General features: G+C 43.7%; 1 protein-coding gene and 1 long non-coding RNA gene across 3 annotated transcripts in view; both read left to right on the top strand.

The window, feature by feature from the left end:
• The window catches only part of camta2 (calmodulin binding transcription activator 2), a 40,611-nt gene that overhangs the window by 22,833 nt on the left and 3,329 nt on the right, over positions 1-14,449 (top strand). Inside the window, exons 19-25 of one of the 2 annotated variants that reach the window (XM_079667883.1) lie at positions 1,970-2,070; positions 2,468-2,649; positions 3,387-3,591; positions 5,577-5,648; positions 5,745-5,765; positions 6,158-6,333; positions 7,322-7,396. In XM_079667883.1, the coding sequence (XP_079524009.1) occupies positions 1,970-2,070; positions 2,468-2,649; positions 3,387-3,591; positions 5,577-5,648; positions 5,745-5,765; positions 6,158-6,333; positions 7,322-7,396 (832 nt within the window). The remainder of the gene's footprint in view (positions 1-1,969; positions 2,071-2,467; positions 2,650-3,386; positions 3,592-5,576; positions 5,649-5,744; positions 5,766-6,157; positions 6,334-7,321; positions 7,397-14,449) is intronic. The other variant, XM_079667884.1, reaches the window with a different exon arrangement.
• On the top strand, positions 3,599-5,181 carry LOC307031124. Its single transcript, XR_013805876.1, has 2 exons — positions 3,599-4,350; positions 4,630-5,181. It is a non-coding gene; the product is annotated as an uncharacterized lncRNA (long non-coding RNA).

Raw genomic sequence — 14,449 nt, 5'->3', positions numbered from 1 at the left:
GTGTACGAGAGCAGAATACGATGTGTACGAGAACAGAATACCATGTGTACGAGAGCAGAATACGATGTGTACGAGAACAGAATACCACGCGTGCGAGAACAGAATACCACGCGTACGAGAACAGAATACCACGCGTACGAGAACACAATACGATGTGTACGAGAACAGAATACCATGCGTACGAGAACACAATACGATGTGTACGAGAACAGAATACCACGCGTGCGAGAACAGAATACCATAAGTACGAGAACAGAATACCACGCGTGCGAGAACAGAATACCACGTGTGCGAGAACAGAATACCACGTGTGCGAGAACAGAATACCACGTGTGCGAGAACAGAATACCACGTGTGCGAGAACAGAATACCACGCGTGCGAGAACAGAATACCACGCGTGCGAGAACAGAATATCACGCGTACGAGAACAGAATACCATAAGTACGAGAACAGAATACCACGTGTGCGAGAACAGAATACCACGCGTACGAGAACAGAATACCACGCGTACGAGAACAGAATACCATAAGTACGAGAACAGAATACCACGCGTGCGAGAACAGAATACCACCCGTGCGAGAACAGAATTCCCTACGCGTACGAGAACAGAATACCACGCGTACGAGAACAGAATACCACGCGTACGAGAACGGAATACCATGTGTACGAGAACAGAATATGACATTAAAGGCCCAGTGAAGTGCATGTTTTTGCACCAAAATGAAATGGCAGTTTCATTCCTTACATATCATTGTGCCTGTTCATGGCTAAAATAATTTTTAATAATTCATAATTAATGAATTAATGAATTATTAATGTTGCCGTCTGAGCCTAACGGAAGTTGCAGACGATAGTGGCTGTGACGTCACAAGATGTACCCAGTTGCGATTGTAAACATGGCGGAGACTCTGGAAAGTGATACTAGTGTGAGAGAAATGATTGATTTGGACAGCTTTTCGGACAGGATAGATGAGGAAAGTGATCAATCTGGTGCACTTTGAGGGCAACATTAAGAGATTTACGGATACAGCTCTCAACACTCATATGAAACATATATTTCAATAATCAAAAAACATTGGAATGATTTCTTAACCTATTTTATACAACTAATATTACATAGATGGAAATATTTGTTTACATAGATGACCAAACCCACTGAGATAACTTAGGCTACAGTTTACCTCCCTGAGCTGACGTTATCTCTCTCAGTCCCACAGGAGAGCACTCTCCCTCTCCTTATTGTTCAAACAGCTAATCTCCGTTAGCTCCGAGCTAGCACCAGATGCTAACAACAACCCTGTAACTCTCTCAGTCTCTCTTTCTCTCTCTCTCGAATCGACCAGTGGCCTTTATTTATCATGATCAATCAAAGAATCTCCGAAACAATGACACCAGCCAGGCTCACCTTCATCTTTTGGGAACAGAAACATCGCCACTTCGGCAGACTTGACATTACTACAGCCAGCGGCAATGCATCGTTTCCCCTGTGTTTTTCATCCCTCTTTCTTCACTGTCGCCTCCATTGTCAGGTTTTCTCGATTGGCAATCACTTCCAGTCGACTCCGACACACTTTCCAGGAAAATACTAGCTCAAAAACGTTGAGAAATTCGACTTTGAAAAACAGAAAAAACGAACGGTGGTGAATGTAAACAGTGCAGCGGCGTCCATCTCGTGACGTCACGCAGTAGATCGCAAGCCACGCCCACGAAGGCGAAGGTCGACTGCAGATTTCCCCGGAAAATTCAAAACTCGTCAAATTTGTTGCTATTCCAAGATTTTTTGATATGGGTTCCAATGGACAATTTTGGTCATTACTATACGTATTAGCATAACAGATCATGCACAGGTGCACACTTCACTGGGCCTTTAACTAACGTACATTCAGACTATATTAAATAGGTTATACGGTATGTTTAACCTTATGAACCCTGTGCTTCCTGGCTGATGATGCTTTTGTTGCCGGGCAGGTGTGGACCCCGGCGGCTCCAGAGCCTCTCCTCTCTTCCTCATGGATTACAGTAAGAACACGGAGGAGGAAGAGGAGGAGGAGGAGGAGGAGGTGCTGCAGGTAACACTGAAACACACTTGAGGACAGACAAGGGTCCAAGGTCACAGAGGTTACTCCTTAAAACGAGTCCCAAAATATAATTGTTACATTTAGATTCTGAGCTAATTCCCCAATCTCAGTCTAAAGTTCACACACACACACACACACACACACACACACACACACACACACACACACACACACACACACACACACACACACACACACACACACACACACACACACACACACACACACACACACACACACACACACACACACACACACACACACACACACACACAAAGACACACCGACACACACACAGACACACACACACACCTACACACCTACACACACACACTCAAACACACACTCACTAACCTAGTCATCTGTTGCTATGGTTACCCCTCCACAGGTTGACATGGCGACGCTGGCGGAGCAAATCATCGAGGCGACTCCTGAGCGAATCAAACAGGAGGATTTCCCCCTGGGGGCGGAGTCTCCGCTCAGAGAGAGGCGGGACAACCCGGACATTCAGGACACCTGGTTGGCTACTTACCTAGACACGGTCGACGCCCACCCCCACTCCCCCCCCAGGTACACACCTGTATAAACTGTAATCTTTAAAGGTCTTCTATCATGCTATCTTTAGGCAGATATCACAGCTCTCAGACATAAGGACATGTCTCTGAAGTGTCCTGCTCCAAACCAGATCCTTGTAGCCCCCCCCCCCTCTCTTCCAGCTGTTACTAAGGACATGTCTCTGAAGTGTCCTGCTCCAAACCCCAAACAGATCCTTCTAGCCCCCCCCCCTCTCTTCCAGCTGTTACTAAGGACATGTCTTTGAAGTGTCCTGCTCCAAACCCCAAACAGAACCTTGTAGCCCCCCCCTCTCTTCCAGCTGTTACTAAGGACTTGTCTCTGAGGTGTCCTGCTCCAAACCCCAAACAGATGAGTGTTAGCATGCTAATGTGAACACAGACCATATTACTTCCAGAACACGTCTCATTGTTTCTGACAGCAACCTTTCTGATTGGCCCGTGGGTTTAAAGCCCGCCCACATTTTAGTAATGTGGTCATGACGCAGCAAATCTGGATCAGCTCCGTTGTTCCCCCGTTTTTAGAGATGTGGGTACGGAGGCAAAGAGAGAGGGGTTTATTTCCTGACACTTTGAGAGTCTCCTGACACACGGGGGACACACCGGGGACCCATCGGGGACACACGGTGATGTAGAGAAGACATCACAAAGTGCATTCTGCACGATAGGAGACCTTTAAAAGAAATCCAGTAATTATTCCCAATAAAACCCTAATATGTGCCTCTCCCCGTGCAGGCGGGTGTGCCCCCCCTCCCCCCTCAGCGCCCTCGCCCTGCAGAGGCTCCGCCCCCCTTCCTCCGCAGCGTGGGCGGAGTTCCTGAACGCCTCGGCCAATGGGAAGATCGAGAGAGACTTCGCCCTGCTGACGCTGACGGACTGCGAGCAGAGAGAACTGTACGAGGCGGCGAGAATCATCCAGAACGCCTTCAGGAGATACAAGGTAAACTCGCTAACACCACGCTAACACCATGCTAACTATCATCCAGAACGCCTTCAGGAGATACAAGGTAAACACGCTAACACCACGCTAACACCACGCTAACACCACGCTAACACCATGCTAACTATCATCCAGAACGCCTTCAGGAGATACAAGGTAAACACGCTAACACCACGCTAACACCATGCTAACTATCATCCAGAACGCCTTCAGGAGATACAAGGTAAACACGCTAACACCACGCTAACACCATGCTAACTATCATCCAGAACGCCTTCAGGAGATACAAGGTAACCACGCTAACACCACGCTAACTATTATCCAGAATGCCTTCAGGAGATAAAAGGTAAACACGCTAACACCATGCTAACACCACGCTAACTATTATCCAGAATGCCTTCAGGAGATACAAGGTAAACACGCTAACACCATGCTAACACCATGCTAACTATCATCCAGAATGCCTTCAGGAGATACAAGATAAACACGCTAACACCACGCTAACACCATACTAACTATCATCCAGAACGCCTTCAGGAGATACAAGGTAAACACGCTAACACCATGCTAACACCACGCTAACACCATGCTAACTATCATCCAGAATGCCTTCAGGAGATAAAAGGTAAACACGCTAACACCACGCTAACACCATGCTAACTATCATCCAGAAAACCTTCAGGAGATAAAAGGTAAACACGCTAACACCACGCTAACACCATGCTAACTATCATCCAGAACGCCTTCAGGAGATAAAAGGTAAACACGCTAACACCATGCTAACACCGTGCTAACTAACATCCAGAACGCCTTCAGGAGATACAAGGTAAACACGCTAACACCACGCTAACACCATGCTAACTATCATCCAGAATGCCTTCAGGAGATAAAAGGTAAACACGCTAACACCATGCTAACAACATGCTAACTATCATCCAGAACACCTTCAGGAGATAAAAGGTAAACACGCTAACACCACGCTAACACCACGCTAACACCATGCTAACTATCATCCAGAACGCCTTCAGGAGATACAAGGTAAACACGCTAACAAGATGCTTTCAATGCGCTAACAACACGTTATCAACACACTTACAACATCTAAAACACGCCAACTATACGCTATCAACACACCTACAACAAGCTAAACACACGCTAATAACATGCTATCAACACGCTCACATCATGCTATCAACACGCTTACAACATCTACAACACGCTAACAATACGCTATCAACAAACTTTCAACAAGCTAAAAACACGCTAACAATACGCTATCAACAAACTTTCAACAAGCTAAAAACACGCTAACGACATGCTTTCAATGCGCTAACAACACGCTATCAACACACTTACAACATCTAAAACACGCCAACTATACGCTATCAACAAACTTTCAACAAGCTAAAAACACGCTAACAACATGCTTTCAATGCGCTAACAACACACTATCAACATGCTTACAACATCTAAAACACGCTAACAACATCTAAAACACGCTAACAACATCTAAAACACGCTAACAATACGCTATCAACACGCTTACAACAAGCCGAACACACGCTAACAACATGCTATCAAAATGCTTACCGCACGTTATCATAACGCTTACAACAAGCTAACACCATGCTATCAAAACGATATCAACACGCTTACAACAAGCTAAAAACACGCTAACATGCTATCCAAACACTCACAACACGCTATCAACACGCTAACAATCATCCTGAACGCCTTCGGGAGTTACGAGATAAACACGCTATCAATACACTAACAACAGTATCACACAAGTACTTTCATACTAATAGTGTGTGTGTGTGTGTGTGTGTGTGTGTGTGTGTGTGTGTGTGTGTGTGTGTGTGTGTGTGTGTGTGTGTGTGTGTGTGTGTGTGTGTGTGTGTGTGTGTGTGTGTGTGTGTGTGTGTGTGTGTGTGTGTGTGTGTGTGTGTGTGTGTGTGTGTGTGTGTGTGTGTGTGTGTGTGTAGGGTCGCAGGTTAAAGGAGCAGCAGGACATGGCTGCAGCCGTCATTCAGAGGTGTTACAGGAAGTACAAACAGGTAAATGTGTGTCTGTGTGTGTGTTCGTGTGTGTGTGTGTGTGTGTGTGTGTACACTAACCTGCCTCTTCACCTGTCTCTGTCTCTCTCTGGCTAGCTAACATGGATAGCTCTGAAGGTAATGTGTGTGTGTGTGTGTGTGTGTAGACGTAGTGACGTGTGTGTTCGATGTTATAATGGAGACGGCTGTTAAGTTATTAATTAGTTAAGAGTTTTTGACTATTAGTGAATGAGGTAAACCCAGTGCTGTATACCTGTTGTCTCTGACTTCACCTGTGTGAGGGGATGGCTGGTGTCCAGGAATCAGGACGTTTTTCATCCATTTCCCCCCAATTTCCACCTATTTTACACATACCCAGTCATCTTTGACTGTTTTTCTTACATTTTATTTTTTTTAAATCTGCATTTTTTAATGAATGTTTCACTTAATTTTCTCAATTTCTTTTTTGGTATATTTTCAGATATTTTCAAAGATGTTTTTGTGTGACGGTCTCTCTCTCCCCCCCTAAGTACGCTCTCTATAAGAAGATGACGCAGGCGGCCATCTTGATCCAGTCCAAGTTCCGCTCTTATTACGAGCAGAAGCGTTTCCAGCAGAGCCGCCGGGCCGCCGTCCTGATCCAGCAATACTACCGCAGCTACAAGGAGTACGAGAGGCTGAAGCAGGGGGGGAACCCCAAGATCAAGTGAGTACCACAGGGGAACCCCAAGATCAATAACACAGGGGGGAACCCCAAGATCAAGTGAGTACCACAGGGGAACCCCAAGATCAATAACACAGGGGGGAACCCCAAGATCAAGTGAGTACCACAGGGGAACCCCAATATCAAGTCAGTAACACAGGGGAGCCCCAAGATCAAGTGAGTACCACAGGGGAACCCCAAGATCAATAACACAGGGGGGAACCCCAAGATCAAGTCAGTAACACAGGGGAACCCAAAGATCAATAACACAGGGGGGAACCCCAAGATCAAGTCAGTAACACAGGGGAACCCCAAGATCAAGTCAGTAACACAGGGGAACCCAAAGATCAATAACACAGGGGGGAACCCCAAGATCAAGTGAGTAACACAGGGGAACCTCACGATCAAGTCAGTACCACAGGGGAACCCCACGATTAAGTCAGTACCACAGTGGGGGAACCCCAAGATCAAGTCAGTACCACAGTGGGGGAACCCCACGATCAAGTCAGCATCACAGGGGAACCCCAAGATCAAGTCAGTAACACAGTGGGGGAACCCCACGATCAAGTCAGCATCACAGGGGAACCCCAAGATCAAGTCAGCATCACAGGGGAACCCCAAGATCAAGTCAGTACCACAGTGGGGGAACCCCACGATCAAGTCAGTAACACAGGGGGAAACATTTAATCCATTTTTATTAATAAAGGAGATATTTTGTATCGTATTTTAGTCATTTAAAAATTAAAAAGCTAATATATTTTTCATAATTTTCATGCAGTCTTCAGACTTTTTTAGAAGAAGATTTCATTGATCCCTAACGGGGAAATAACTTTGCACAAACATGATTGATCGTGATGGACATGAACACAAACAGAACCACATGCAGAAAGGAGGGGGAGATATTTTGTATAGATTTTAAAGATATCTTTTAAATATCACTAGATCTTGATATTTAATAAAAACGTATTAAAGGGTTGTTTCTGTGTCTAAGGGGCTCGTTCCTGACGAAGAGGCAGGACCAGGCAGCGAGGAAGATCATGAGGTTCCTGCGCCGCTGCAGACACAGGTTTGTTAAGCAATAAAAACCTTTTAAGAGCTTGTTAACTCTGGTTCAACAGCTCGTTAACTCTGGTTCAAAAGCTCATTAACTCTGGTTTAATAAGAGCTTGTTAACTCTGGTTCAATAAGAGCTCGTTAACTGGTTCAATAAGAGCTCGCTAACTCTGGTTCAACAGCTCCTTAACTCTGGTTCAACACCTCGTTAACTCTGGTTCAATAAGAGCTCGTTAACTCTGGTTCAATAAGAGCTCGTTAACTCTGGTTCAAAACCTTGTTAACTCTGGTTCAACACCTTGTTAACTCTGGTTCAATAAGAGCTCGTTCACTCTGGTTCAATAAGAGCTCGTTAACTCTGGTTCAACAGCTCGTTAACTCTGGTTCAATAAGAGCTTGTTAACTCTGGTTCAATGAGAGCTCGTTAACTCTGTTTCAACAGCTCGTTAACTATGTTTCAAAACCTTGTTAACTCTGGTTCAATAAGAGCTCATTAACTCTGTTTCAAAACATAAGAGCTCGTTAACTCTAGTTCAATAAGAGCTCGTTAACTCTGGTTCAACATCTCGTTAACTCTGGTTCAATAAGAGCCCGCTAACTCTGTTTCAAAACATAAGAGCTCGTTAACTCTGGTTCAGTACCTCGTTAAGTGCTCGTTAACTCTGGTTCAGTACCTCATTAACTCTGGTTCAACTCTTCGTTAACTCTGGTTCAATAAGAGCTCGTTAACTCTGTTTTAATAAGAGCTCGTTAACTGGTTCAATAAGAGCTCGTTATCTCTGGTTCAACACCTCGTTAACTCTGGTTCAATAAGAGCTCGCTAACTCTGTTTCAAAACATAAGAGCTTGTTAACTCTGGTTCAGTCCCTCGTTAAGAGCTCGTTAACTCTGGTTCAACACCTCATTAACTCTGGTTCAATAAGAGCTTGTTAACTCTGGTTCAACACCTCGTTAACTCTGGTTCAATAAGAGCCTGCTAACTCTGGTTCAACACCCCGTTAACTCTGGTTCAATAAGAGCTCGTTAACTCTGGTTCAACACCTCGTTAACTCTGGTTCAACAGCTCGTTAACTCTGGTTCAATAAGAGCTCGTTAACTCTGGTTCAATAAGAGCTCGCTAACTCTGGTTCAACACCTCGTTAACTCTGGTTCAATAAGAGCTTGTTAACTCTGGTTCAATGAGAGCTCGTTAACTCTGGTTCAACAGCTCGTTAACTCTGGTTCAATAAGAGCTCGTTAACTCTGGTTCAACACCTCGTTAATTCTGGTTCAACAGCTCGTTAACTCTGGTTCAATAAGAGCTCGTTAACTCTGGTTCAATAAGAGCTCGCTAACTCTGGTTCAACACCTCGTTAACTCTGGTTCAATAAGAGCTTGTTAACTCTGGTTCAATGAGAGCTCGTTAACTCTGGTTCAACAGCTCGTTAACTCTGGTTCAATAAGAGCTCGTTAACTATGTTTCAAAACCTTGTTAACTCTGGTTCAATAAGAGCTCATTAACTCTGTTTCAAAACATAAGAGCTTGTTAAATCTGGTTCAGTACCTCATTAAGAGCTCATTAACTCTGTTTCAAAACATAAGAGCTCGTTAACTCTGGTTCAATTAGAGCTCGTTAACTCTGGTTCAACATCTCGTTAACTCTGGTTCAATAAGAGCCCGTTAATTCTGGTTCAACATCTCGTTAACTTTGGTTCAATAAGAGCTCGCTAACTCTGTTTCAAAAAATAAGAGCTCGTTAACTCTGGTTCGGTACCTCATTAACTCTGGTTCAACACCTCGTTAACTCTAGTTCAACAGCTCGTTAACTCTGGTTCAATAAGAGCCCGCTAACTCTGGTTCAACACCCCGTTAACTCTGGTTCAATAAGAGCTCGTTAACTCTGGTTCAACACCCTGTTAACTCTGGTTCAACACCTCGTTAACTCTGGTTCAATAAGAGCTTGTTAACTCTGGTTCAATAAGAGCTTGTTAACTCTGGTTCAACACCCCGTTAACTCTGGTTCAACAGTTTGTTAACTCTGGTTCAATAAGAGCTTGTTAACAATGTTTCAAAACCTTGTTAACTCTGGTTCAATAAGAGCTCGTTAACTCTGTTTCAATAAGAGCTTGTTAACTCTGGTTCAACACCTCGTTAACTCTGATTCAACAGCTCGTTAACTCTGGTACAACATTTCGTTAACTCTGGTTCAACACCTTGTTAACTCTGGTTAAATAAGAGCTCGCTAACTCTATTTCAAAACATAAGAGCTTGTTAACTCGGGCTCAGTACCTCGTTAAGAGCTCGTTAACTCTGGTTCAGTACCTCATTAACTCTGGTTCAACACCTCGTTAACTCTGGTTCAATAAGAGCTCGTTAACTCTGGTTCAATAAGAACTCGCTAACTCTGTTTCAAAACCTTGTTAACTCTGGTTCAATAAGAGCTCATTAACTCTGGTTCAATAAGAGCTCGTTAACTCTGGTTCAACACCTCGTTAACTCCGATTCAACAGCTCGTTAACTCTGGTTCAACATTTCGTTAACTCTGGTTCAACACCTCGTTAACTCTGGTTCAATAAGAGCTTGCTAACTCTGTTTCAAAACATAAGAGCTTGTTAACTCTGGCTCCGTACCTCGTTAAGAGCTCGTTAACTCTGGTTCAGTACCTCATTAACTCTGGTTCAACACCTCGTTAACTCTGGTTCAATAAGAGCTCGTTAAATCTGGTTCAACACCCCGTTAACTCTGGTTCAATAAGAGCTCGTTAACTCTGGTTCAACACCCCGTTAACTCTAGTTCAATAAGAACTCGCTAACTCTGTTTCAAAACCTTGTTAACTATGGTTCAATAAGAGCTCGTTCACTCTGGTTCGACACCTCGTTAACGCTGGTGCAACACCTCGTTAACTCTGGTTCAACATCTCGTTAACTGTGGTTCAATAAGAGCTCGCTAACTCTGTTTCAAAACATAAGAGCTTGTTAACTCTGGCTCAGTACCTCGTTAAGAGCTTGTTAACTCTGAGAGAGAGAGTGTGTGTGTGAGTCAGTGAGTGTGAGAGAGAGTGTGTGTTTGTGTGAGAGTCAGTGAGTGTGAGAGAGAGAGTGTGTGTTTGTGTGAGAGAGAGTGTGTGAGTCAGTGAGTGTGAGAGAGTGTGTGAGAGAGAGTGTGTATGTGTGTAAGAGAGAGAGAGTGTGAGAGAGAGAGAGTGTGTGAGAGAGAGTGTGTGTTTGTGTGAGAGAGAGAGAGTGTGTGTGTGAGTCAGTGAGTGTGAGAGAGAGAGTGTGTGTATGTGTGTGTGAGTGAGAGACAGTGTGTGTGTGAGAGAGGTCCAGTCTTAAGCCCCGCCCCCTCGACCGATGACATCATCGTGGCATGTGTTCTTCTCCAAAGACGTGTTCCTGATTCAAACGTTGTACAGAGTAACGACTTGGAGGAATCAAATAGAATCTAGAGTGAACGTTCATCCTCTAAACTTCGGACTTTAAGACACTTAAAAAATATATTTTTCTGAATTGTAATGTTTTTCTGTCTGAACGTGATAAGGGGCGGGACTTCTCTAAGCGGTTGACCAATCAGAGGTTTGAGACGGAGGGTGAACGTTAGCCGGTGATAAATCTGAATTTAATCTTGTAATATATTCTCAGAGGTCAGAGGTCGAGGCGCTCCACTTCCTGTTTAAAGGCCGGGACATTTCAGGACGTTTTCTTAGAGCGAGCATGAGCTGCCATTATTTTACTATACAGAAACATCTTCCTCCTCCAGCTGTTGCCGTGAAGCTTTGCATGAGTTTGTATTTATTGTCATGAAATCATTATTAATATGAAGTGAATAAATCAGCTGTTTGCTATTTACCCTTTGAGTCTTGTTGTTGTTTGTTTTGCTGCAGTATACATGAGAGTAACACCTCACAAAAAGTAGGGCCACGAGAGGTCCCAGCTGCTCACTGGTGGCAGGGTCAGCTGACTGCAGCACACTAACAGTCACAATGCCACCTACGTAATCCTTCACAAGGGAAGACATGCTTTTGTTATTTGGTGAAAAAGTATTTATTTAAACAAATTCTATTTGACTCTAGACTAGGAGAAAGTTGTTCCCATGTGGGAGCCCTGCTTTTTAAGTTGGAGGCATCGGTTCGCCTTGGATATACAAGCGTGGCAGAAAGCAGCATCGCCTGTGCCTGGAATCTGTGGAGGCAGACATGGTCATAGACTTCTATGGAGACAGCCAAACAAAAGGACACTGGAACAAACCCCAGGGCCATTGCACGGCGAATGAAAACATGCTGCCTGTTGGTCTGAGCACTCTCAAGGCTTTTGCAGACCCTTTCAAACCAACGCCTTGGTACCAACATCTGTCCGAATGCTCCGATGGCAAAAGACCAGGCAGAAGGTTCATCTTGCACCAGCAGAGGGCTGGAGGCTGACGGGTACATCGGCACACAGAGTTAACTCTGGTTCAATAAGAGCTCGTTAACTGGTTCAATAAGAGCTCGCTAACTCTGGTTCAACAGCTCCTTAACTCTGGTTCAACACCTCGTTAACTCTGGTTCAATAAGAGCTCGTTAACTCTGGTTCAATAAGAGCTCGTTAACTCTGGTTCAAAACCTTGTTAACTCTGGTTCAACACCTTGTTAACTCTGGTTCAATAAGAGCTCGTTCACTCTGGTTCAATAAGAGCTCGTTAACTCTGGTTCAACAGCTCGTTAACTCTGGTTCAATAAGAGCTTGTTAACTCTGGTTCAATGAGAGCTCGTTAACTCTGTTTCAACAGCTCGTTAACTATGTTTCAAAACCTTGTTAACTCTGGTTCAATAAGAGCTCATTAACTCTGTTTCAAAACATAAGAGCTCGTTAACTCTAGTTCAATAAGAGCTCGTTAACTCTGGTTCAACATCTCGTTAACTCTGGTTCAATAAGAGCCCGCTAACTCTGTTTCAAAACATAAGAGCTCGTTAACTCTGGTTCAGTACCTCGTTAAGTGCTCGTTAACTCTGGTTCAGTACCTCATTAACTCTGGTTCAACTCTTCGTTAACTCTGGTTCAATAAGAGCTCGTTAACTCTGTTTTAATAAGAGCTCGTTAACTGGTTCAATAAGAGCTCGTTATCTCTGGTTCAACACCTCGTTAACTCTGGTTCAATAAGAGCTCGCTAACTCTGTTTCAAAACATAAGAGCTTGTTAACTCTGGTTCAGTCCCTCGTTAAGAGCTCGTTAACTCTGGTTCAACACCTCATTAACTCTGGTTCAATAAGAGCTTGTTAACTCTGGTTCAACACCTCGTTAACTCTGGTTCAATAAGAGCCTGCTAACTCTGGTTCAACACCCCGTTAACTCTGGTTCAATAAGAGCTCGTTAACTCTGGTTCAACACCTCGTTAACTCTGGTTCAACAGCTCGTTAACTCTGGTTCAATAAGAGCTCGTTAACTCTGGTTCAATAAGAGCTCGCTAACTCTGGTTCAACACCTCGTTAACTCTGGTTCAATAAGAGCTTGTTAACTCTGGTTCAATGAGAGCTCGTTAACTCTGGTTCAACAGCTCGTTAACTCTGGTTCAATAAGAGCTCGTTAACTCTGGTTCAACACCTCGTTAATTCTGGTTCAACAGCTCGTTAACTCTGGTTCAATAAGAGCTCGTTAACTCTGGTTCAATAAGAGCTCGCTAACTCTGGTTCAACACCTCGTTAACTCTGGTTCAATAAGAGCTTGTTAACTCTGGTTCAATGAGAGCTCGTTAACTCTGGTTCAACAGCTCGTTAACTCTGGTTCAATAAGAGCTCGTTAACTATGTTTCAAAACCTTGTTAACTCTGGTTCAATAAGAGCTCATTAACTCTGTTTCAAAACATAAGAGCTTGTTAAATCTGGTTCAGTACCTCATTAAGAGCTCATTAACTCTGTTTCAAAACATAAGAGCTCGTTAACTCTGGTTCAATTAGAGCTCGTTAACTCTGGTTCAACATCTCGTTAACTCTGGTTCAATAAGAGCCCGTTAATTCTGGTTCAACATCTCGTTAACTTTGGTTCAATAAGAGCTCGCTAACTCTGTTTCAAAAAATAAGAGCTCGTTAACTCTGGTTCGGTACCTCATTAACTCTGGTTCAACACCTCGTTAACTCTAGTTCAACAGCTCGTTAACTCTGGTTCAATAAGAGCCCGCTAACTCTGGTTCAACACCCCGTTAACTCTGGTTCAATAAGAGCTCGTTAACTCTGGTTCAACACCCTGTTAACTCTGGTTCAACACCTCGTTAACTCTGGTTCAATAAGAGCTTGTTAACTCTGGTTCAATAAGAGCTTGTTAACTCTGGTTCAACACCCCGTTAACTCTGGTTCAACAGTTTGTTAACTCTGGTTCAATAAGAGCTTGTTAACAATGTTTCAAAACCTTGTTAACTCTGGTTCAATAAGAGCTCGTTAACTCTGTTTCAATAAGAGCTTGTTAACTCTGGTTCAACACCTCGTTAACTCTGATTCAACAGCTCGTTAACTCTGGTACAACATTTCGTTAACTCTGGTTCAACACCTTGTTAACTCTGGTTAAATAAGAGCTCGCTAACTCTATTTCAAAACATAAGAGCTTGTTAACTCGGGCTCAGTACCTCGTTAAGAGCTCGTTAACTCTGGTTCAGTACCTCATTAACTCTGGTTCAACACCTCGTTAACTCTGGTTCAATAAGAGCTCGTTAACTCTGGTTCAATAAGAACTCGCTAACTCTGTTTCAAAACCTTGTTAACTCTGGTTCAATAAGAGCTCATTAACTCTGGTTCAATAAGAGCTCGTTAACTCTGGTTCAACACCTCGTTAACTCCGATTCAACAGCTCGTTAACTCTGGTTCAACATTTCGTTAACTCTGGTTCAACACCTCGTTAACTCTGGTTCAATAAGAGCTTGCTAACTCTGTTTCAAAACATAAGAGCTTGTTAACTCTGGCTCCGTACCTCGTTAAGAGCTCGTTAACTCTGGTTCAGTACCTCATTAACTCTGGTTCAACACCTCGTTAACTCTGGTTCAATAAGAGCTCGTTAAATCTGGTTCAACACCCCGTTAACTCTGGTTCAATAAGAGCTCGTTAACTCTGGTTCAACACCCCG

Source organism: Notothenia rossii (assembly GCF_949606895.1).
Source record: "Notothenia rossii genome assembly, chromosome: 3".
Classification (NCBI taxonomy): Eukaryota; Metazoa; Chordata; class Actinopteri; order Perciformes; family Nototheniidae; genus Notothenia; species Notothenia rossii.
The sequence above is the reverse complement of the archived record's forward strand: the minus strand, read 5'-3'. Positions and strand labels throughout refer to the sequence as shown.